A 26,366-nucleotide genomic window follows, 5' to 3' on the forward strand; every position below is an offset into this window, starting at 1 on the left:
ACATCATCTGGGTGAAGCCAAATATATCACCACCCTGGATCTTAACCCAAAAGATACTTACAAATTCCATTCACACCAGAATCTCAAAAAAACCCCAACATCCTTTGCCTCCCCCTTCAGCCTGTATCAGTTCCAGACCATGCCGTGGGCCTTACACAGCGCACCAGCAACATTCCAACAGCTAATGGACCATGTCCCCCGGTCCATAACCGTTATGCCACTGCTTACCTCAACAACTGATCTATAGCCAGAGCTGGAAGGACCACCTAAAGCAAGTAGCTTCTGTACTTTGGTCCGTCGAAGAAGATGGACTAACAGCAAACCCTGCACAATACTGCATAGGCAAAGACAAGATGGCTTACCTCGTGTATACCTTGGGTCAGGTACAATCTCTTGTGGACAAGGTCCAGGCCTTAAGGGCCTGCCCCACTCTGACTACAAAGAAGTAGATGTTCAGGTTTCTGGGTTTCGTAGGTTACTACCACCAGTTTGTACTGGGGTTCTCATCTATTGTGGCCCCCTCACTATTAAGCTTAAAGAGAGTAGCCAAAAAAAATATCCACTGGACAGAAGTCTATGAGACAGTCTTTCAGATCCTAAAAATCTCACCTTTGCAGAATCTTATACACCCTAGATTTCACCAAGGAATGTCTCCTACAAACTGATGCCTCTGAAATTTGAGGTATTGTTGTCTACGGTGGTTGATGGTGAGGAACACCCCATCCTCTACCTAAGCTGAAAATTGTTCCCAAGAGAAAAGGCCCACTCCATGATAAAAGAAGAGGGCTTAGTTGTGAAATGGGCCATGGAGGCACTAAGATGTTACCTCCTTGACAATAAGTTCACTCTAGTCATGAATCATGCCCTGCTATAATGGCTTCATGCCATGAAAGACACCAGCCCCTGAATCATGTGGTAATACCTATCCCTCCAGTTCTTCTAGTTCTGGATACAGCATTGGCCTGCAGGTGCTCACCAAAATGGAGATTTTTTTTCTCTCAGGATGGAGGGAAGCCGGTTGGGGAGAGCTATAACCCAAGCAATATCCTGAAGGAGAAGGAATGTGATGAGGTAGATAGGCCCCATACTGGCAATGAGGGGGTTAAATATCCCTCATCCTGCTAAACCTGCAGCCAATCTCAGGTGTGGAGAGGGGAGTTAAAAGGAGAAGACCTAGCCCAGTTCAGATCTGACCAGGAAGGAGAGTAGAGCTCTGCTACTTCCTTGACCAGGGAAGCCTGGTTCCAGCCAATAGCCTAAGACAACTTGCTACTTCGATGAGTCATTTGGTGGGTGGGATGGTTAGGCCCAGGAAAATTGACAAGAAGGGACTAGTGCATAGAGAAAAGCCTGAAGCGGAATAGCGCAGTCCATCCAACACATCCTTGGATGCCCCTGATTTATTGTTTTCCTTTTTGTTTGGACTCTAACACCCCAGAAGGGATAGACCTCCTAGGGCACGTCTTCACTACCCGCCGGATCAGCTGGTAGCAATCGATCTATTGGGGATCGACTTATCACGTCTAGTGAAGACGCGATAAAATCGATCCCTGATCGCTCTGCCGTCGACTCCGGAAATCCACCGCGGCAAGAGGCGGCAGCAGAGTCGACGGCGGCGCGGCAGCGGTCGACTTGCCACCGTCCTCACAGCCAGGTAAGTCGACCTAAAATACGCAACTTCAGCTACGCTATTCATGTAGCTGAAGTTGCGTATCTTAGGTCGACCCCCCGCTGTAGTGTAGACCTAGCCTTAGTGTGCCTTGGTTGGAGGGCTAAGGCACTACAACACTGGATCTGTGAGGGACAACACCCAACCATCAGGGACCCACAGTGGAGAAGTCAGGGCCTTGCAGGCCACAAGGGGGTACCTCCCAGACAACCCAGTTACAAGGAATATTTTGATCTGTCAGTAAACATATCATAAAAAATTTAAAGCATATTGCATAAAAGATAAAGCAGTCACCTTTGTCCGGCTTGTCCTCGTCCGTTTCTCCACAAACGCAAGTTGACACCACATCATTCCATTTTGTTGTGAGCACGTTCTTTCTATTTCTGGCCAAAGAGTTTTGTCATGGGATCGGCCCAGCACATTTTTGGTCTGCCCAATGGTTGCTTGTGGTCTATGGGGCTCCAGTCACTGATGCAGGTTGTCCACCTGTTGTCTTGCCTGTGGTCTACATGACCCGACCATCTCCATTTTGTGTTGTACATCGCCTGCACTACATCGGTCACCTCTGTAAGCCTTCTGATCTCATTTGGTATGTGATCATGGAGCGATATCTTACACATTTGCCTTTCCATTGCTCTCTGGGTGACAGTGAATTTTTCTTCCTCCACTTTTGTTGTTGACCAGATTTCCGCTCCGTATATCATTGCTGGCAGAACAGTGGAATTAAACAGTTCTTTCCTTTTATTTACGGGCAGTTCACCATCCATTAGAGACGACTTTATTTTGTTGAAACTCGCCTACCCTACCTTTCTCTTCCTACTGCTTTCCCCTTTGAATGAGGTGTGTCTGTTCAGCTGCTGACCCAGATAAATATATTTGTCAACCTCTTCGATTAATTTCCCATTTATAGTGATGATTCCTGCTGCACAATGCTTATTCTGCATCCACTTCGTCTTCCACATGTTCACTTCCAACCTGATATCATGCGAAAGTGTTTGTAGTTACTGCAATTTGTTCTCCAGTTCTGCTTTGACCTTTGCCAATATTACACAGTCATCAGCAAAGAGAAGATGTGTTAACTGTTCTCCATCAATTTTGATTCCTTTTCCCTATTCAATTTCTTGAACAGTGATTCCAGTATTGCTGCAAACAGATTCACTGAGATTGTGTCGACTTGTCTGACTCCTCTACATATAATAATAATGCAGGGGACATTGAATAATGTTATCTCTGTCAAACAATTGCAGTTCATTTCTTTCAACAGGTCAATTTACCTCGGGTTAATTCGGATTTCGTTGAGTGCGTTGAGTACAGCATTAGTCTCCACTGAGTCAAATGCCTTTTTGTAGTCGACAAATGCAATACACAATGGTACTTTGTATTCCTTGCATTTTTCAATGAGCTGCCGAACTGAGTGAATGTGATCAATTGTTGAATACCCTGAATGTGATCAATTGTTGAAAACCAGCTTGTTCTCTGCTTTCATGAATTTCAAGATCCTTCTTAATCTGATTGAGTATGACATGGGTGAAGACCTTATACACTGGTGAGAGGAGTGTGATCGGATGGTAGTTGCTCAATTCTTCTGAATCGCCTTTCTTCATCAATAGTATTGTTTTCAATTTCTTCCATGCATCTGGAACATGCTTGTTATTGATGGAGATGGTGAACCATTGCACCAACGCTTTGAAGAGAGTATCTTCCCCTTCTTTGAAATATTCTGGCCAAATATCATCCACACTCGGGCTCTTTCCTCTATTTATGTTATGAACTGCGTATTCAATTTCTTCCCTCATAACGTCGGGAACTTCTTCTGTTGCCTGCTGCAGTGGTGTATGCTGGACATTGACATGTGAGGAGTAGAGATCATTGTAGAATTTTGTACATATTTCCTTCATCTTGTTCCTTTCCGATGTCCTTTCACCATTTTAATCTTTCAGCACTGTGGGATAACCTGTTTCAGCCTAACATCTCTTTCTACCTTCTTCAGACACTTGTTCTTTTCGGCCACCTCTCTCAATTTCTTCTTTCTAAAGTCTTTGAGGTCTTCTTTGATCTTCATGCGAATTTCTTTGCACAGTGTTCTGTATTCTTTGCCCATTTTTCCTTCTACTTTCATGTGCACCCTCCTCGCCATCAGATTCAGTTTTCTCACTGATCCTCTGCTTGCGTCCAGCATTTTCAATGCCTTTGCCTTCTTAGCTGGTGAGATTATCTGAGAGATAAACTCTTCATAGTCCTCATCAATGTCCTTGTTGACCTTATATTCAAAGTCCATTTCACTCACTTTCTGTGCAAATGCCTCTTTGTTGAAGTGCCATTTTCATTTTGGTTTCTGGCTTCTCTTGACTCGTTTTTTGTAGGCATTGTCAACGCATAGTTCTGAGTGCAACATACGATGGTCTGAGCCTGTGCAAATAATTCATTTTCCTATTGTCTCTACATCGTTGAAGATTCTCCTGGTTTCCGTCAATACATAATCAATCTGATTCAGTGTGACTCCATCCGGGCTTTTCCATGTCCACTGCCGTTGTTCTTTTTGAAATACTATGTTCATTATGTGGAGATGGTTTGCCTCTGTGAATGCAACCAGATGTGCTCCGCGATCATTTCTTACACCTTTACTGAATTTTCCCATGTACTTTTCATTCTCACTCTCCTTTCCACCTATTATTGCATTGAAGTCCCCTTGAATGATTGTATAGGTGGACCTTTTCTGCATTGCCTCCTCTAGCTCTTTATAGAAATGTTTCATTTCTTTGTCTTCCACTTGCTGCACAGGAGCATACATGTGAATAATTTTAATCATTCTCTTTCATTTTATGTGAACCATGGGAACTGCAGTACCACACAATAAATAGACATTATTTATTCAAGAGACCAGAAATCACCAAGTGCCCAGATTCAGAGGGATATATAGTACAAGTATATTTTTCATACTGTTTGGTTGTTTACCAATTTGTTCATGCAATGATTAGAACTAAGCAATCCCTGACTGCAATTTGATAGGGTGGTATATTCATGTGACAGGGCCTGATCTCACTCCCATTAAAATCAATGGAAATGTTGCCATTGACTTCAATAGCAGCATAGCCAGGATTCCATCCTTTACTCAGACAAGTACTGTTGTTCTTATGTAAGAAGTTCCTGGGCTAAATTCTCAGGTGCTGAGCCAAAGCTCACTGAATTCATATATTCATGGATTCCAAGGCCAGAAGGGATCATTGTGATCACTTAGTCTGACCTCCTTTATAACACAGGCCATAGACTTTCACCCTGCATCAAGCCCAATAATTGGTGGTAAGATAGAGTATCTCTTAGGATGGTGATGAGAAGATCTTAGAGGAGTTGGAAAAAACCTCTTTGGCCTGGTCTACACTATGAGTTTAGTTCAAATTTAGCAGCATTAAATCGAATTAACCCTGCACCCGTCCACACAACGAAGCCATTTACTTCAACATAAAGGGCTCTTAAAATCAATTTCTGTACTCCTCCCCAATGAGGGGAGTAGGGCCAAAATCGACATTGCCATTTCGAATTAGGGTTAGTGTGGCCGCAATTCGACACTATTGGCCTCCGGGAGCTATCCCACAGTGCACCATTGTGACTGCTCTGGACAGCAATCTGAACTCAGATGCACTGGCCAGGAAGACAGGAAAAGCCACGCGAACTTTTGAATTTCATTTCCTGTTTTCCCAGCGTGGAGAGCACAGGTGACCACGCAGAGCTCATCAGCACAGGTAACCATGCAGTCCGAGAATCAAAAAAGAGCACCGGCATGGACCGTACGGGAGGTACTGAATCTGATTGCTATATGGGGAGAGGATTCCGTGCTAGCAGAACTACGTTCCAAAACACAAAATACCAAAACATTTGAAAAAATCTCCAAGGGCATGATGGAGAGAGGCCACAATAGGGACTCACTACAGTGCCGCGTGAAAGTTAAGGAGCTCAGACAAGCCTACCAGAAAACCAAAGAAGCAAATGGAAGGTTTGGGTCAGAGCCGCAGACATGCCACTTCTACGCTGAGCTGCATACAATTCTAAGGGGGGCTGCCACCACTACCCCACCTCTGACCGTGGATTCCGAGGAGGGGATAATCTCAGCCATGCCTTAGGATTCTGCGGACGGGGAAGATGAGGAGGAGGAGGATGAGCTTGCAGAGAGCAGACAGCACTCCCTTCTCCCCAACAGCCAGGATCTTTTTCTCAGCCTGACTGAAGTACCCTCCCAACCCTCCCAAGACGTTATCCTAGACAATGAGGCCATGGAAGGGACCTCTGGTGAATGTACCTTTGTAAATATAAAACATGGTTTAAAAGCAAGTGTTTTTTAATGATTAATTTGCCCTGAGGACTTGGGATGCATTCGCGGCCAGTACAGCTACTGGAAAAGTCTGTTAACGTGTCTGGGGATGGAGCGGAAATCCTCCAGGGACATCTCCATGAAGCTCTCCTGGAGGTACTCCAAAAGCCTTTGCAGAAGGTTTCTGGGCAGTGCAGCCTTATTCCGTCCTCCATGGTAGGACACTTTACCACGCCATGCTAGTAGCAAGTAATCTGGTATCATTGCATGACAAAGCCTGGCAGCGTATGGTCCCGGTGTTTGCTGGCATTCAAGCAACATCCATTCTTTATCTCGCTGTGTTATCCTCAGGAGAGTGATATCATTCATGGTAACCTGGTTGAAATATGGGAATTTATTTAAGGGGACAGAGGTGGCTGTTTGCCTGTGGCTGAAAAGAAATCCTTCCCTGCAGTTAGCCAAGCAGTGGAGGGTGGGGGGCATTGGCCCTGAGCTTTTCGCGTTTGGCTAGCAGGGATCTTCCCTGATACCAGCCATGCGGTGGGAGGAGGGGTAAAGCGATCACCCCACAGAATTGGATTGGGAGGGGTTAGTTTGGTTTCTGCAGGGATCTTCCCTGATACCAGCCATGTGGTGGGGGGAGGGGTAAAGCGATCATCCCAGAGAATTGGATGGGTGGTGGGAGGGGTTAGTTTGGGTTCTGCTGCTGCACGTTAACAGAAAAACTGCAGCACTCAATGGGCTTTGCTTGGTATGGGAAAGGAGGGCGCTGCTTTAATGAAGGTTGCAGAAGCCGAAAGACAATGGCTTACCATGGCTGCATGCAAGCCGAATTCTGTTGCCCGGCCCAGCATCTGTGATCTCTAACACCAAAGCCGTAGGCACTCAATACAAGATAAAAAATGCGACCTTGTACTGAAATCACATGTGCTATGTAATGTGAATAGTGTTGTTCACCGTGAAAGAGTATAAGCATTATTCTGTAAAATGTATCTTTTTAAATACTTCTCTCCCTTTTTTCCTTCCCTCCCGCAGTTGCAAATTTTTCAAGCCTCCCTCCTCCGTCCTGAAGGCTATCTCAGATAAGGTGGCGAAAAAAATGCACATGAGACGAAATGTTCTCGGAAATCATGCAATCGACCCGCGATGAAAGAGCTCATCTGAATGAATGGAAGGACATGGTATCAAAGTACAGGAAAGATGCCAGTGAATGTGAAGACAGGAGGGACCAACGTGAGGACAGGAGGGACCAACGTGAAGAGAGGAGGGACGCTCGAGATGAGAGGTAGAGGCAGGAAAATCAGAGGTGGTGGCAGGAAGATCAGAGGAGGCAGAATGCAATGCTGGGGCTACTGCGGGATCAAACGGACATGCTCCGGCATCTGGTGGAGCTTCAGGAATGGCAGCAGGATCACAGAGTGCCGCTGCAGCCCCTGTATAACTGCCCTCCCTCCCCATAGCCTCCTCACCCAGACGTGTAAGAACGTGGGGAGGGTGGGGGGAGGGGAGGCTCCGTGCACCTGCCCACTCCACCCCAGTGGACAGCCCAAACAAAAGGCTGTTATTATTTTGAACTTTTGAAGTGGCCTTTTCCTCCCCTCCTATCCTCCTCCCAAACCCCACCCGGGCTACCTTGTCAGTTCTGTCCCTATGTTTATAATCAATTAATAAAGAATACATGATTTTTAAACGATAGTGACTTTATTTCCTTTGAAAGCAAGCTGTGATCGAAGGGGGGAGGGTGGTTTGCTTACAGGGAACGAGTCAATCAAGGGGGCGGGTTTTCATCAAGGAGAAACAAACAGAACTTTCACACCGTAGCCTGGCCAGTCATGAAACTGGTTTTCAAAGCTTCTCTGATGCACAGCGCTTCCTAGTGTGCTTTTCTAATCACCCTGGTGTCTGGCTTTGCATAATCAGAGGCCAGGTGATTTGCCTCAGCCTCCCACCCCGCCATAAAGGTCTCCCCTTACTCTCACAGAGATTGTGGAGCACACAGCAAGCAGCAATAACAATGGGAATATTGGTTTGGCTGAGGTCTGAGCGAGTCAGTAACATGCGCCAGCGACCCTTTAAACGTCCAAATGCACATTCTACCACCATTCTGCACTTGCTCAGCCTGTAGTTGAACAGCTCCTGACTACTGTCCAGGCTGCCTGTGTATGGCTTCATGAGCCATGGCATTAAGGGGTAGGCTGGGTCCCCAAGGATAACTATAAGCATTTCAACATCCCCAATGGTTATTTTCTGGTCTGGGAAGTAAATCCCTTGCTGCAGCCGTTCACACAGAGTAGTGTTCCTGAAGACGCGAGCGTCATGAACCCTTCCCAGCCATCCCACGTTGATGTTGGTGAAATGTCCCTTGTGATCCACTAGTGCTTGCAGCACATTGAAAAGTACCCCTTGCGGTTTATGTACTGGCTGCCCTGGTGCTCCGGTGCCAAGATAGGGATATGGGTTCCATCTATCGCCCCACCACAGTTAGGGAATCCCATTGCAGCAAAGCCATCCACTATGACCTGCACATTTCCCAGAGTCACTACCTTTGGTAGCAGCAGCTCAGTGATTGCTTTGGCTACTTGCATCACAGCAGCCCCCACAGTAGATTTGCCCACTCCAAATGGATTCCCGACTGACCGGTAGCTGTCTGGCATTGCAAGCTTCCACAGGGCTATCGCCACTCGCTTCTCAACTGTGAGGGCTGCTCTCATCTTGGTATTCTGGTGCTTCAAAGCAAGTCACAAAGTTCCATGAAAGTGCCCTTACGCATGCGAAAGTTTCGCAGCCATTGGGAATCGTCCCACACCTGCAACACTATGCAGTCCCACCAGTCTGTGCTTGTTTCCCGGGCCCAGAATCGGCGTTCCACGGCTATAACCTGCCACATTAACAGCATGATCTCCAAAGCGCCGGGGCCCGCAGTTTGAGAGAATTCTGTGTCCATGTCCTCATCACTCTCGTCACCGCGCTGCAGTAGCCGACTCCTCCTTGCCTGGTTTTTCAGGTCCTGGTTCAGCATAAACTGCACGAAAACGTGCGAGGTGTTTACAATGTTCATGACTGCTGTCTTGAGTTGAGCGAGCTCCATGCTTGCTGTGGTATGGCGTCTGCACTGTTCATCCAGGAAAAAAGGCGCGAAACAGTTGTCTGCCGTTGCTTTCCCAGAGGGAGGGGGAGGATGTACCCAGAACCACCCGCGTCAATGTTTTTTGCCCCATCAGGCATTGGGATCTCAACCCAGAATTCCAATGGGCGTAAGAGACTGCGGGAACTATGGGATAGCTATGGGATAGCTACCCACAGTGCAAAGCTCCGGAAGTCGACGCTAGCCTCGGTACATGGACGCACACCGCTGAATTAATGTGCTTAGTGTGGCCGCATACACTCGACTTTATACAATCGGTTGCCAAAAATTGAATTCTGTAAATTCTGAGTAATCCTGTAGTGTAGACATACCCTTTGTCCATAACAGGGGTTGTGATTGACCTTTATTGTGGCTGTGTGGCGGAAGTACAGGAACTCAAGAGGATGGAGTTTGCATTCAGTGTGAACTAGGGTGTGGAGATTGGCAAAGTGGCCAACTGGGATGTGATTGGCAATTGGCAAGAATCAGTATATAAGTATGTTGGCATTTGGCATCTGCCATTACTTACAGGATAATAGAGTGCTCTGTGTACTCCACAAACTCTTTATCCAATTATGCACTAATTTCAGTGTTTTGGTTATGATATTTGAACTCCTCATTGTGCTGGGTCCCAGCTATTTTCAGGCTTGCTTACACTAGGGAAATTTGACAAAAATTCCTCAGAGTCACTAACACTAGTGTCAGCTACACCAGCAACTTTGAGAGCCTTGAAGTAGACAGGACATAGGCTGCAGCCAATGTTTAAGTATCAAAAGTAAATTACATCTTTGTTTTGAGCAGTGTTAGTGGACGCAGTGCTTAAAATGCTGGCAACTGCCAAAAAACGATCTATACTAGCAGCCGGATTCTCCTACCCACTGTATCTACTTTGTGTTGCTCAAGTGTACAAAATGGACTGAAATTGGCCAAAAATGGCCATCAGAGAACTCCTCTTGTGCAAGTGAGATCTCTGCCTCCTGTGTCAGCTTTGTCCTTCTGTCCCCTGCACAAAAAAACTCCCTTCCCGTAGCATAGCTGAAAGCAGGGAACGTGTTAGGGGGCAAAGGGACAGAGCAGAGCTCCACTTTGCATGATCCTCCACTACTGTAAGATCACCTAGGGAACTTACATCAGTGGCATGATGTAAAAAGATGTCTAAAAAGTCTGAAACTGATTATCCTTGTCTAAGCTTCAAGAAAGGCAACCAGTAAACAAACAGCATAGATGTTTAAAATTATTATAGTTTTAATAATCAAAGTGTCATTTATAACAGAGGCAAGGAACTTTGTTTTGTTTTAAATAATTTTTAAAGCGATCAGTGTTCCTTTTGGACCCCTCCTATTTCCACTGAAGGCAAAACTCTCACTGACGTCACTGGATCACTGACTTTACCTGTAGGATAGAGCCTTTAATGATACCATAGCTGAGAAATCAATACAGGTTGAATCTCTCTAATTCGGCACTCCCTGGTCCGGTAACATCCATGGTCCGGCATAGGTAACGACTCTGTGGGTGTTCCAGGGCTGGAGCACCCACGGGGAAAAAATAGTGGGTACGGAGCATCAACAGGTGCCAAGCTTCCCCCTCTGCCCCCTCCCCCCGTGCCTCTCGTGTGCTGGCGGCCTCACACTTACCAACTCCTCCTCCTCCCTCCCAGCGCTTCTGGAGTGCCACGAACAGCTGATTCATGGCATCCAAGCTCTGGGAGGGAGGAAGGGGGAGGACCTGGGGCTGGCGGCTGGGACCCCGGGTGAGAGGCCAGCGGCTGAGACTTGGGTCCGGCATCAGAGCCCCCGGGTGGAGGGCCACGCTGGGTGCAAAGCCTGGGGGTGCTGCATCAGCCCCCGCATCCCCAGAGGCGGCGAGTTATATGGGCCCGTGGTGCCCGTGCTCCAGCAATATTTAGGGCCCAGGGGCACGGCTCCACCAATGTTCGGGGCCGGGTCTCTCCCATGGCCCCGCCTGCTGCCCCCGCGCACCTCCCCCAAGCATCCTTGCCTGCACCCTGGGCAACGGGCGGCTGCCACCTACAGCTCCACACTGTGCTGCACTCTGCTGGCTCACAGCATCAACTGTCGCCGCAGGGTCCTAGCGCCCCCCAAGCACTAGGGCCACGGCATGCTGACTCCGACTCTGCTCTTCCGCCTCGGATGGACGGAGCCTTCCCTTTTCTGGTGGGACCCTCCACCAGCACAGCCCCCCGCCTGCTCCTGCCCCACGCTGGGCAAGGGGAAGCCCCAACCCCCTCTCCAATGAGACTACAATGAGGGGCAGCAGCAGGGAAGTAGGTGCACACCTGATGGCAGCCCCCCTCCACCTACCACAGGGGAGGTGAGGGGGCTTCCTGGACCTCAGAAGAGCACGTGCAGTGGCAGCGGTGCGAGGTGAGTGTGCTGCCAGTGGGGAGAGGGCTGGGGGGAGTCCTCCTCTCTGGCCCCAGATGGGGGGCAGCCTGCCTGCACCCCAAACTCATCCCTGGCCCTGCCCCACCCCAGAGCCTGCACCCCCAGCCAGAACCCTCACCCCCTTATACTCCAACCCTCTGCCTGAGCCCCTCCCACACCCCAAACCCCTTATCCCCAGCCCCAGCCCTCATATTTTTACATTATTTAAATATATATATATCAGCTTCCACGGCAGGTTGGGTGGGGGGCAGGACTTGGACCTGTTCTGGGCACCACCAAAAATTATACAAACCTGCTGCCCCTGTGCACCGCTACTTCCCGTGCCTAGGGAGACCCGCTGGCACTCTGCATTGACCTCCTGTGGTTCGGAAAATTCTCTGATTCGGCACTGGTCAGTCCCAAGGGTGCCAGACTAGAAAGGTTCAACCTGTATAGTGCTATTTGTCAATTATTTTTAGGATCTTGATTTCTAAAAGCTCTTTAAAATTATGGCAAATCAAACTGGTGTCATTAATTTGTTTCTTCTGTTTGTATTAAATTAATCTGCATTTTACACCATATAACTTGTAAAAATGGTTACTGCAACTGGTTGTAACATGCTAAATTGTCACATGCAGTATTACCTGACAAAACGAGTGACCTGTTAATTAGCAAGGAGAAAAAAATAGGGATGAAAAGTAAAGGGTGTCTCCAAAATTCCTTAGAGTTGTGTCAAGAAGCAGTTACTCAGATCAAAAAATATGGTTGCTGCTGCTAACAGACTATGATTTGCACATATCATTTAAGAAGCCTGCTAAGTTTCCTTCACAGTGTTTCCAAAATGGCTTAAAGGAGTTCACAAATCCCTTCCCAATACAGGCCGCTCTTCCAAACCACAGTGGAGGCCTCCCCAGGGCACAGCAAGGGGCAGAGGACATCTAATTCTGTAACAGATTTATTCCTTCATCAGGTACTGACTTGACATAGATTTTATAGAGTATAATGTCAACAGGGACACACACACTGGCCATTACTATGTATTCACTGATGAATAGCTGTATTTATTTTTCAGCCTTTGCCTTTCTTCCTCCCCAGCTGAAAGTGTGTCTCTCTTCCCTTTTCAGTCTTTGAAGGGGAAAGCGGTTGTATGGATCCAGCACCCAGCGATCACGTTTCTGATACCGACGGTTGTCTTCTCTCTGTGCACAGTCACAACCCCATGGGGCCACATTAGCCTGGGCGTTTGAGGTGGGCTGAGAAATCTGTAATGGGCTGAGAAACCTGTTCATGTTGAGGGGATGAAGAGGCGGCCGTCCCCAACCAACTCCCCACCATTATTAAAGGAACATTTTAATTCTCCTCCAGCCAGTGGCTCCTGCCACCGTGCGAGCAACAGCCTGGCCCCTCCCCAGTGTCCCGCCTCCTCCTCCGCCTGCAGAGCAACAGACTGAGCGGCCTCTGCAATGTCAGCTCCGCAGAAGCGGGGAACCTGCAGAGACAAGGCAGGGCGGGCGTAGTGCGGGGTCAGCTCCCCCCAAAGCGCTCCCTCCCCCTGTGCCAGGAGAAGGTAAACGGAGGGAAGGGGGAAGGACGGCTTGGGCTGCGATCGGGGATTCCCTACTCCCCTCACCCGCCTTCTCGCTGTATTACTCCGTCAGCCCAAACTAGCCCCGTAGGCACACGCAGCGCCCCGAGCCTGGCTGGAGCGGATTCCACAACAAAGAGCCGGGGCCAGGAGCTGCCCGGCTGCCGCCACTGAGAGGGAAACGGGGAGGCAGAGGGGGATACTCAGGAGCCGAACAGATCCCACTGTTCGCAGGGAGAAACCTGCAGCCGACCGAATCGAGAGCGACGTTCACGCACCAGCTGGAGGAGGAGGGAAATCTGGTACCTCAGCAGGTCCAAGGCTAGCGAGGGAAGGGAGGGGGCGCGGGGAAGAAGCAGCGAAGGGTAAATCCCGCGGGCAGAGCTCGTGGCGTGGCTTGGCTCGATATTAACTGCAGGTTAGTCGGTAAGCAGCCGGCCATCTGCAGGAGAAGCACCTCTCCGGGGGGGTGTGTGTGGAGGGGGTGTCCCCCCTTTCGAGTGGGTTATGGCCACAGCAGTGGAGCTTTGGTGACTCCGGGAGCAGCTATAGTGCTGCAATGCTGCCAGCAGCAGCCCCGGTGAAAGGAGGCGTCTGAGCAGAAGCTGCATCGCCTCTCCCCATCGTCTTTCTGTCTCTCCCGCCCTCCCTGCTCCGGGCTCAGACGTTTCTGTCGCCCTCACTCACGCCGAGGAGCGCCCTGCTCTCTGCAGAGGGGCCACGCCGGGGCTCGCCAGGCAGCGACTACAACAGAAACCGCCAAACACAACATGGCCACTCTGCTCCGGAAAATCGGGCTCATCCGGCTGCACAACAGGGACACGGAGGATCCCAAGCACCATCACCACCACCACCGCAGCAGCAGCAGCCAACAGGGCTCCTCGCTCCGAGCCAAGGGCAGCCAGAAGAACAGCAGCAACAAGCAGCAGGGCAGCGCTGGCTGCAGCAGCAGCAGCAGCCCCAGCAAGGAGGGCAGCCCAGCGGGCAACAAGGCCAAGAAAGTGCTGGAGCTCTCCAAGCAGCCGCCGCAGCAGCCTGGGTCGGGGGGCCACAAAGAGAAGCCCCCGCACCACAGCGCCAGGGAGTCCGGCTCGGGTAAGGAGCCCAAGCCACAGCTGCTGCCGGGGGGGAGCAGCAGCGGCCGGGCCGGCTCTGCCCAGCTGGTGCCGCCCCCGTCGGGCTCTGCCCCGCTGGCGCCCCTGGGCAGGCAGCAGCACTGCACGCAGGTGCGGAGCCGGCGGCTGATGAAGGAGCTGCAGGACATCGCCCGGCTGAGCGACCGCTTCATCTCGGTGGAGCTGGTGGACGAGAGCCTGTTCGACTGGAACGTGAAGCTGCACCAGGTGGACAAGGACTCGGTGCTGTGGCAGGACATGAAGGAGACCAACACCGAGTTCATCCTGCTCAACCTCACCTTCCCCGACAACTTCCCCTTCTCGCCACCCTTCATGAGGGTGCTCAGCCCCCGCCTGGAGAATGGCTACGTGCTGGACGGCGGGGCCATCTGCATGGAGCTGCTCACCCCTCGCGGCTGGTCCAGCGCCTACACCGTGGAGGCGGTCATGAGGCAGTTCGCAGCCAGCCTGGTGAAGGGTCAGGTAAGGGGCTGGGGGACCCCGGGGTTCTGTGCGGTGTCAGCTGTTTCCTTACTTGCAGGGGTTTAAGCCCCCATTCCCGCACAGCCTGCTCCCTGGCTTTGACCTCCTGGGCCAATGGCTCCCTGTATGACCTTGGCCAGGTCAAGATACCAAGGTGAAGTGTCACCCGCTCTCCCTGTTCCTCAGTGAAATGGGGATAATAACACTTCCCTACTGCACAAGGGCGATATCGTCAGTCATGTGGGTCAGGTGCTTGGAGAGCCTCTCGTTTCAGTTGCATACAATGGTAACAGTGGAGGGGGAGAGATCTGAAAGGAATGGCTTTATCCCCCCTTTTATATACTTTGTCCTGTAGCTGACATTATAATTTGCTAAATATATAAAGCTGCTGGAGGAGCCATCCCCAGTAGACAACCCCTTTTTGTTGAGCAAATTATCTTCCAGATTTCAGGTGACATTTGTTCTATCTTGAATTAAAGCCTCCTTCCACTAGTCAACCTAGACTGGCTGGCCTCTTGCTTTAGACAAGTATCACTGTGATACACTGCCTTGAACTGCTGCTTCCAGACTTTTATCTGGCTTCTTCCTGCCCTCGCAAGAATTGCACAGATAAAATACCGGATGGGATAGTGGGCAATTATTGGGACTCCCTCAGCACCTGGTTTTTGATAGCTCTAAACATAGGTTTGCCTCTTTGACATTAGTTACACTCAGGCTACAATTCTTGCCCAGTGCTGAGCTATCAACATTGCTGTGCAGCTTTAAAAAATCTTGTTGTCTAAAAAAACTAATCAAGTAATTGTTTACTATACATTAGGTTCATAATGGCTAGCCCTGGAAAAGATCTTTTGGGTCCTCCAGCCAGAACAGAATATGTAGTTCCTCAACAGAGGATGTATTAGATATCAAATGATGTTTTGCTCTTAGCCAAGAAGAAATACTACTGTTGTATTCCTTTTTCTCTCTCTCCCTTAGAACACCATTGAAAATGAGATTTTCATGAAATATTTATAATGAATAAATATTTTTTGTGAGATCTCTAGCCAGTCCTTCTTTATGTTCATTACAATGTGCAAGTTGCCTGTGTCTATGTAAGGTGGTTTTCTGATCATTTAGTGTGTCCTTGAAATGTTGTCTTTCCACTTAGCCCACACACACACGTCCATGTCCTCTAGCAATAGTAGACAATGCAAAATGGTGTTCTTTCCGTTGAACAAAGGTAAATAAATTCACTGGATATCTTTTGGGTGGGTCATTTGTTTAATAAATAATTACATTATTGTCACAGATTTACTCACATTCACTAATGGGACTGCTTGTGTGAGTAACTGCTCATCATAGCTTCACAGTCTGGCCCATAAAGGAGGTGTTTATTTAGATTACTTTACTTGAACCTTGCCTGACCCTTTTGGGAAAGACATTTCCACAATCCTCACCTCCTCCTTCAGTCTGGCTCTAGGTCTGCTACTCATTTATTCAATTAGTTTGTACTGTATGCCTTGTTTCATTTGAAGATGTCAATTTCCATAGGTCACCTTGGAATTCAAAGAAACATCTACCCATAAAAAAGAGGCTTACTTAATTTATAATAGATCCATGGTATATTAAACCTCAGTAGTATCTGTTTTATGTCCCATTACTTGTTATTCACTCTTTTTACAGTGATCATCTTTTCTCATTGTGTTTGAATAAGGACTGAGAAGTATTATGTTAAAATCTTTCAAACCAGTTCTTAAACTATTGTAATATTTTTCTGTGGTTCGTTTCTACCCCTAAACTGAAAAGGGTCAAAGGAAGGTTTAATGGTATAATTTTGTTTTAAATGTTTTGTTTATTCATAACATGGCTCAATATGAAAAATTTTAAATAAAATACTTAGATTACTAATCAATTAAACATTAGTCTTGAACACACTGTAAAATTTCACAGTCTTCTTTTAATCACCAAAAGGATTTCTGAAATAAAATTCTGTTTTCTGGTTGCAAAGGAAGGATGGTTTCTTCAAAGCAAAGTTTTTCTTTTTTGTTGAAATAAATCTGTTCAAGCCAACATTTATTAGAGGTCTGCTAGCAGTTTGATCTTAGGTATTTAATATGAAAAAGTCATGTATGTATGTTGATGTGTATTTGTGAGATAAAGTAAAAATGCTCAATTAAAATTATTGCCAATAATTTAATAGGCAAGTAGCCATAAAAGGGAAATTTGAAAGCCATGCACTGTGCAATGCAAGTTAAAATATATATTAACAGTAATATAATATATACTTGTCAGTTATAGCCTGATAATCTGTGATAGATTACTGTCCTGTAATAGAATCCATGCACTGTGTAATGAGAGCCATGTTTTTTTGTAATCAGACTCATGTTATATAATCTTGATTCCATTGCATAAGTGCAACAGCTGAAAGTGCAGACACTTTAGAATCCTAATTCCATTTTTGTATTTTAAACATTATCTTCTCTTGACTATTAGTTTAATGGGAACATATATCTTAAAGTCATAAGAATATAAATGTTGAAAATATATAACCACTGATCCTGCAAAAATGTACATGGTTAATTCTTATCATGCTGCAAGTAGTCACATTGACTTCAGTGAACCTACTGCACAAATAAGGATGATTCATGTCAGATTAATTAACTAATATCTGTACAATGGTTTAGCATATAAAACATTGTGAAAATGCTAAATATCATTATTATTTAAGTAAGGGTTTGAAAGAGTAGGCCCTTTCTGTAGACTAGAAATGACAGTGCAAGAGTAAATGGTAATTACTAGCATACAATTCCATTGAAGGATTATGAAGCTATCATAAAACATGCCAGAATAATGCAGCATCAGAATTCCTCCTTTGAATTCCAGCTTGGTAGTCACCACTAGCCTGGGTATTAACCCTTATATTGGGCGTTATCTTCAAAGGAATGCCATGCATGGAGCTCTTGTAGGATCTGGCCCAATATGAGCTCAATTCTGCTCCCACAGAATTCAGTGGGAGTCTTTGACTTTAATGGGAGGTGGATCTGACCCACAGAACAGTTACAGGATCAGGATCAAAAGTAGCACTTCCATTGTTAAAAGAAGACTTAAGATAATATATATTAAACATTCTAACTATTAAGAATGTAGAGTATTTCACATGATAGAATTCTAAATATATATGCCCCAGTCCTGTAAGCAATTAGGCAAGTATGTATCTTTAATAAGACTTCTTATGTGAGCAAAATTACTCAAGTGTGTCAATGCACCATTTGAATTGTTTGCCTACTTTTTTCACTTTCACCAGTTTGAACAATATAACTAGGCTGGTTAGTTTCATTTTTTGTCTCTAGTCAAGCCCACTTTTTGATATTTATGTACAATAATGCTGTTCTGTGCTAGTTTCCAACACTAGAGGGAATGCTTACATTTTGTGTTGAAAATAAAAATGCCTTTCAATATATTTCTCATATTAGGGTTTTGTCAAAAACAAAAACTAAGCAAGTGAACCCTAACCGTTAAGCCAGACCTGTCATGCTTGATAGAGTCCAAATAACACTCATTCACCAATTCTAGGAGTTTAAAACTTGCTCTAAAAATTTGCCATGGGTTAGAGTTTGCCATACAACATCTCACTGGGAAACATACTTTTGTTTATTTTTACTATCTTCGTGTAAGTTGTTCCAGCCATTTATATATTTTAGGAGTGCCAAAAACAAAAAGATTGTGTGTGTGTATAGGCCCTGATCCTGCACAGTGAGAATTTTACCGTTAACTTCAGTGGGCACAGGCTCAAGCCCTTACTTTCAAAGACTCTGGTCCTGCCTAAATGTAAGCACCTGAGTAGTCCCTTTGAAGGATTGGTGCCTTCAGTTCTAACACTGCTTTGGGATTTTGTTTTGTTTTTTGTTTTAATTTTGGGGGAAAAAATAAAAGATTTTGCAGGCCACAAAACTAACTAACTAAATAAAATAAAACAAGACAAGTAATTATTTTACTTGACTAGTTAGGAAAAAGAAATAGACAAACTTTGTATAGGAGGTATAATCCGTATCTCAAAGAACACACATGTAAAAATAACTTACTGAGTCAACAAGATTACTACTGTTACCAAATAAAAAAAGGTCATGATATTGATATTTATAAATCTATCTTTGAAAGCCTTTTTAGTTTGCATATTTAAGACATGCTCTAAGTTCCATTTAGATTACTGCACATGTACTATAGAGTATTCAGATTATATAATGTTGATATTTTAGTATGCAAACTAATATTGACACAAGAGAAGATTAAAATGAATCATGTCATTGAGCTAAAATTGATCAGAGTATCTCATATATTTGCAAGTAGGTCTTTGTTTATACAAAACATTTGTTGTAAATTAATATTAATAGCCTAATTGAATTTCTTTCATTGTGGAATTTACAGTTTTAGATTTATGGACTCCCAACTTTTTACATTGAGTGATAATAGCATATTTGATATGTAAAAGTAATAGGACCCAGTCTTTCCCCCATTGATGTCAATGGCAAAACTTCCATTAGCTTCAGAAGGAGCAGAATTGAGCCCTTCCTTAACCACAATGGTGTGAGTTAATGGCATGAGACCAGTTCCATTGGGAGTTGATGGTGCTTAGCACCTTGCAGGAGGTTCTCAATACCTCAAAGGACTGGGCCCATATTTTCTGCCTTAACTCTGGATCTCTCTTCTTAAAAGATTATTGGGCCATGAACTGTACTTTAAGAAGAGTTGTTATTATTATTATTATTTATTTATTATTACTGTTATGTAATTGGTTCCTGCTGTACCCATTGCTGACAGTTTGGTGAGCAAAACTAATGACTTGTCTACACTTAAAACGTTGCAGTGGCTCCACTGTAGTGCTTCAGTGAAGATGTTACCTACATTGACAGAAGGGGTTTTCCCATTCGTACAGGTAATCCACCTCCCTGATAAGCAATACGTGAACAGGAGACTTCTCCCATCAACCTAGTGTTGTTGTCTACACTGGGGGGTTAGGTCAGTTTAACTGCAATGCTTGGGGTATGGATCACCCTGATTTCCTAGTGTAGACTAGGCCTAACTGCCTGCACCAGAGTTCAAATCCTGACCCCACTGAAATAAATGACAAAACTCCCGTTGACTTTAGTGGGGCTGGGATTTCACCCAAAGAGTTAAGATAGCTTTAGAAGAATACATTTGAATATCATCATCTGACACTGCATCAGGTCCTGGACAGAATATTGTTTGTTGTCTTGGAGCACTCTTGACCCAGCAGAACCTTTTACATCTATGTGGCTAGCCTTAGGGAACTGCACATGTAACTTGTAGCAAATGAAGTGAAGTCCTTTTATTTTTCTTAATGATTTGGTCTTCAGAAATTTGTAAATCATTCTAGAATAGTAAGTATTGTCCTTACAATATTAAATGCTATTATTCACTGAATAAAGGAAATGGGAGTAGTGCCAGTCATATAACTGTAATAAAAAAGCAGAGTCTGCTGTAGCTCACATTTATTTAATAATATGATGCATGACTGAGATCAGTGCATATCCCTTCAAAGTCTGATGCTATCTTGTTACTTGCAAACAAGCATTCTTCAAAATTTATCCCAAAGCAGTTACTATTGCTATAAAAGTAATTGAACCATTTTATTTGCAGTTTTGCAAACTGTGTAAACACTCTAGATGATAATCAGATAAAATAATGAACATCCCTAAGGCTCAACGAGAAAATTTTAAGTCCTTAAATCAACTAAACCAAAACACCCCCATTTTATATTCTGCAGGAAAAAATCATAACTTGTTTTCTTTAGTGAACTAATATAGTTTCAAGAGAATTTTTTTCCTATTTCCTATTTGTTGTTAAAAAAGTTCTGTTTGAACTGTCAAATGAAGCCATGCTGCTTCACAATATAATGCTTGAATCTGTTTTATTAAAATGATGAAAGAAGTATGGCTGTCAATGTGGAAATAAGAAATCACAAACCACCCATTTTATTTAAAAATTGTTGAAGTAGCAGGAAAGCATTACCTAATTGTTTCATAGAATATCAGGGTTAAAAGGGATCTCAGGAGATCATCTAGTCCAACCCCCTGCTCAAAGCAGGACTAATCCCCAGACAGACTTTTGCCCCAGATCCCTAAAAGGCCCCCTCAAGGATTGAATTTACAACCCTGGGTTTAGTAGGCCAATACTCAAACCACTGAGCTATCCCTCCCCCCTGGGGACCCTGGACTGGATTAGTAATACTGGTGGGCTGTCCTGCCTTTAGTCACTGTGTTTCATGTGTTCTCTATCTGGGAGAGGGGACAAAATAGTTTAAGATAATTACCAGCTAAATGATGACTCTGCAGGTTGTGGCATTTGTAAAGCTTCCCTGTTGTAAAGAATATATGCTGCTTGTTTTTGTATCAAGTAGGACAAGTATGAGAATGCAGACAGGACCTAATGTCCTAAAAATAGGAAAAAACTAGCTGGGAGTGTTCTCACATGTTTAAGTGTCTAGAGCTTGATTTAAGCTGATCAATCTAGGTTTTTTTTTTAATATGTAACATTTTATAATTCAGGTTATAATGTAAAGTGTACATTCAAGCATCTTCAAAAATAATTTGTTTCAACCGTCTATGGAATGTATACTAGAGTGTATACTTTACAAATAGAGTGTATACTATATAAATTAAAGTAATTAGTTACTAATTTATTTTTCCATTTTTAAAAGTGCACCCATCACAGTTGACTCTCCATGTATGAAACTTAAAAACACCACAACATTAGTTAATATCATTTTATTAAAATGAGATTCAGTCACAGAATCCATCTGTTAAACATAACCTAAATATCTCCCACCTTTACCCTCTGAAGCAAAAGCCTGAGCAAACAGATGGACTTTTTAATAGACTCCACCTCTTTCAGATATGAACAGTGGAAATGAATTCCAAATCCATGAGCCTTCACTAACCTCCAGACATTCAATCTAAGGATTGTTAGCATGGACCCATCCGCTAATTTCCACTGCTGCAGTTATCCCTAGGAAGCTTGGTAGTCAGAGGCTTGGTGTACACTACAGAGTTAGGTCAATGTAAGGCAGTTTACATTGAACTAACTCTGTAAGTACATTGACCTAACTCTGTAAGTGTCTACACTACAATGTTGCTCCCGCCAGTGTTAGTTGCCCACTACACAGACCTAATAAATCCACCTCCATGAGAGGCATAACACTTAGGTCAATGTAGTTAGGGTGACGCAGTGTCTCTGTATGTAGACACTGCGTTACTTACATGGCCTGCTGGCTATCACAGCTTGGGTTGTCGGTATCCCACAGTGGTGAGGATGCACACCACCGGACAGGAGGCAAAATGTAGATATGAATCACCACAGTAATTACTGTGGAGGATGTACGTCAACTTAATTTAGGTTGACTTAATTTTGTAGTGTAGACAAGGCCTAAGATAACCAGAACCCAAGCCACATAGAGCTTTATACATTACATTTAGTATGGGATTGCTTTCTGTTAATTGGTTATGCCTCCTGGGCTTACCCCAGGTGAATTACTTCAGGCATGGGTGGTGAGGAGAAGTGTTTAGAACCATGATTGAGAGCCACATTTAGTAGTATGCAAGACTATAAGAAATGACAAAGGTAATGATCATTAAGTAGCAGGCATGTCACATGAAAGGATGTGAATTTTAAGCAGAAAAAATAAGGAATATTACTGAGGGCTTGTCCTTGCTACCAGGATAAGTCGACCTAAGTTACGCTACTCCAGCTATGTGAATAATGTAGCTGGAATTGATGTCACTTAGGTCGACTTACGGCAGTGTCTTTACTGTGCTGCATTGACGGGAGACACTCTCCAGTCGATTTCCCTTACTCTTCTTGGAGAGCTAGAGTACCGGGGTTGACCAGAGAGCACTCTGACATTGATTTAGCGGGTAGACCCGCTAAATCAACCCCTGCTGCATTGATTGCAGCGCGTTGATCTCCCCGTAGTGAAGACAAGCCCTTAGATACATGAAGAAAATCAGGTATGTCATTAGCAATCTGAGAGCTATTTTAGACTATAATTTATGAAGCTCGGATTTTAAACTTCATCTTTTATTTGTACAATTGAGATGCTGGAAAGTGATGTATGATCTGAAAAAACAACATCGTTCATGTGCATTGTGCTGCTGTCTTGACTGTAGAGTGTATTATTATGCAAATTTATTCTGTGGAGTGGGAGTGGGGACACAGGGATTCCAACTCACTGAGATAGGAAGATGTCTTAATTCTTTTAAACAGAAGGGAGAAAATAATCTTCACTTTATCACTTTATCCCTTCAAAGTATACATAGGAAAACAATTCTAAAGATTTTTAAAATATTCTAAATATTGTTAAAAATAATGATCAAATTAGTGAAATCATTAAAATTGAGAAAAATTACTGTTTTTAAAACATACTTTCTTGGCACATAGAACTAATTCTCCCTTGCAGTACTTGGCTGATACCCTGAATAGATGATTTCTTAAGAAACACCTGCTTTTATCACAGCTGATTAGATGCAATTTTGTATGAAGAGCCTGAATCACACAAGTAGTCCCCATTTACTTTAGTGGGGCTGCTCACTTGAGTGAGTTGTGTAGGATTTGCCTTTTTTGTCAAATATTGTAAAGAATCACACTTCTGAAATAAGAGTCAAATCTTGAAGGCCTTACTCAGGGCCTAATAGTCCTCTCTTGCAGGAAAATATGTGGGAGGAGCCACAAGGTGCTATTCTGTAGGGCAGGGACAGTTTGGTCCTCCTGGACCAGGCTATGAGGCTACCCTCAAACCCTGAAAATCCCCTAGGATTGGAACAAATCCCAGGGGATCCACACAAGGACAGGGACTTCCATGTGGAAGCTCCGTTTCTGCAGTAGTTTTGGCCTTTGCACCATTGGAATCTTATTGCCAGGTCGTTTGGCCATGGCTGTCCCAGGGACACCCCTCACTTATATTAGTTTTCCAATAAGAGCTCCACCAGGCTGGGTGAAAGGATGCATCCCCCCCCACCCCTCCCCGAAACCTGCCCACTCTCCCATACAGATCCCAATCAGCAGGATCTGGCAAAGGGGGAACACAGCCATTAGGCAGCCGAGTCCCCTTTACATGTGGAAAGGGGAGATCCAAGCAGAGGGATCACAAAGGTACAATTCTGACTCTGTTTTTACTTAGGCAAAACATCCATTAATTTTGGTGAATATTTTGCCTGAGTAAGAACCTAGTAAAGATTGAATGAAGATGTATAGTTTGGTCCAAAATGTATAATAAATGTAATGTACAAAGGATTGAACTGTCATGATTGTTTAATTGAATGCCAGGTTTTTGGTGAGCATTATGATACTGCACAGCCTGTGTCCTCTTGGGTCTGGCCTGACACAGGTTTAAGTGGTACTTAAGTATGTGAGTAAGATAATTGCACTCCGTGGGCTCATTACTACAAGGTGTCAAACACTTCTGTGCTGTTTTGAGCATCCTCAACTCTCACTGAAGTTTGTGGGAGTTGTGAGCACTCGGCATCTTTCAGGATTGAGCCCCACAGTAGTATCAAAGTAAACAGGCCTGGCTCAGAAAGCAGCGAAATCTGTATCCTGTTCAGGCTTGCTTACCAGGTATCCACCCTTCTGTCATTACTACCATGACAACAGCATGAGAAAAGGGCACATTCTGAGAGGAGAGGGTGCATCTTGGTGGAAATGAATTTGCACCACACCGCAGCATGCACAAAAAGCATCCATATTTTAGATAGCAAAATTACTACTGTTCCAGAGTAGGATCGAGATCTCTGCACAGTTTATGCCACTCCAGATAACAGCCAAGCAGTGGGGAAGAGCACACACAAACAAATTGCGCACACATACATGCATATATGCCTGCTGTCAAGGCTCCTTCCCCACTCTGAACTTTAGGGTACAGATGTGGGGGCCTGCATGAAAACTTCTAAGCTTAACTACCAGCTTAGATCTGGTCCGCTGCCACAACTCCCAATGTGCTAATTCCCTTCCCTGGGTAGCTTTGAGAGACTCTTCACCAATTCCCTGGTGAATACAGGTCCAAACCCCTTGGATCTTAAAACAAGGAGAAATTAACCATCCCCCCTCCTTTCTCCTACCAACTCCTGGTGGATCAAGATCCAACCCCCTTGGATCTAAAAACAAGGAAAATCAATCAGGTTCTTAAAAAGAAGGCTTTTAATTAAAGAAAAAGGTAAAAATCATCTCTGTAAAATCAGGATGGAAATAACTTTACAGGGTAATCAAACTTAAAGAGCCCAGAGGACCCCCCTCTAGCCTTAGGTTCAAAGTTACAGCAAACAGAGGTAAACACCCTAGTAAAAGGTACATTTACAAGTTGGGAAAACAAAGATAAAACTAACACGCCTTGCCTGGCTGTTTACTTACAAGTTTGAAATATGAGAGACTTGTTCAGAAAGATTTGGAGAGCCTGGATTGATGTCTGGTCCCTCTTAGTCCCAAGAGCGAACTCTCCCCAAAAACAAAGAGCACAAACAAAAGCCTTCCCCCCACCAAGATTTGAAAGTATCTTGTCCCCTTATTGGTCCTTTGGGTCAGGTGTCAGCCAGGTTACTTGAGCTTCTTAACCCTTTACAGGTAAAAGGATTTTGGAGTCTCTGGCCAGGAGGGATTTTATAGTATTGTACACAGGAGGGCTGTTACCCTTCCCTTTATAGTTATGACACCTGCCCTCAGAAACCTTTGCACTTCCCATCTTTTCTCTCTGCTTTGAGGATTTTGTGGTGTTTATTATAGAGTCAAGCTACTTTGATCAAGGAGTCCTGTTCTGTACATATTCTCAAATATCCATGGTACCTGTACAACCAGTTGTTGATGGAATAGTAGACCAGTGACCATCTGCAAATCTAAAGTCTAGCGGTGGGTGTGAGGGAGGGAGAGTGAGCATCTCTCCTATTTTACAAGACCACTTAAAGCCTGCACCTTTTTCATAGTCAGTTTTCATTAGCCTAGTAAGTGGAGTAGAGATGTTATATTGATATTATATTATATATGTCCCAGCTATAGTGTGATCAACCTAGTTTGTGGCCATTAAAATCAAAGGTTTGAATAGCCACAGAGAAGAAAATGATATTCATCTAATCAAACAACTGCTTTATGACATTTGTAGAACCATTATATTTAAGATGTATGCATTTTGTAAGTAGATAGGAGAGAAGGATATTTTTGTGGTTAAGACACTAGCCTGTGATCAGATGATCTAGTTTCAGTTCCGAGCTTTGCCACAGATTTTCTGTGTGACCTTTGCCAAGTCAGTTATCCTCTGTGTCTCAGTTTGCCATCTGTAAATTGAGGATTGTATTTCGTTCCTCTGAGCGGAATTGTGAAGATAAGTCCATTAATGTTTGTTAGGTGCTCAAATACTATGGAAATGGGGACTGTCTACATAACTGCATAGGTAGATAAATATATATGTATTTTTTATTTTCAAAGTCAATTTTTGAGCAGCTGGATATACTCTTATGCATACAGCAAAGAAAAGGCAAGGAGAAAGAGGAAGCACATTAGTCTATGGTCCTGATCCTGTCATCCATACATAAGAAAATATTTTACTGTCATCAGTGGGAGATTTTCCTGCACAAGTACTGCAAGATCAAGTCCAAAATCTTAATCCCACAGGCTGTAAATCCCTGACAAGAAATAAATGTAATATACAAAAATAAACTGATG

The 26,366-nt window shown here is 44.6% G+C and overlaps 1 protein-coding gene across 1 annotated transcript in view; it reads left to right on the forward strand.

Moving 5' to 3' along the window:
- The first annotated feature begins 14,282 nt into the window (after window positions 1-14,282).
- The window catches only part of UBE2QL1 (ubiquitin conjugating enzyme E2 Q family like 1), a 38,151-nt gene continuing 26,067 nt past the window's right edge, over window positions 14,283-26,366 (forward strand). The window contains exon 1 of the mRNA XM_024200701.1: window positions 14,283-14,666. Coding sequence (XP_024056469.1) covers window positions 14,313-14,666 — 354 coding nt within the window. The 5' untranslated portion in view covers window positions 14,283-14,312. The remainder of the gene's footprint in view (window positions 14,667-26,366) is intronic.

The sequence above is a fragment of the Terrapene carolina genome, unplaced genomic scaffold, assembly GCF_002925995.2.
Source record: "Terrapene carolina triunguis isolate 2854851 unplaced genomic scaffold, T_m_triunguis-2.0 Scaffold580, whole genome shotgun sequence".
NCBI lineage: Eukaryota > Metazoa > Chordata > Testudines > Emydidae > Terrapene > Terrapene triunguis.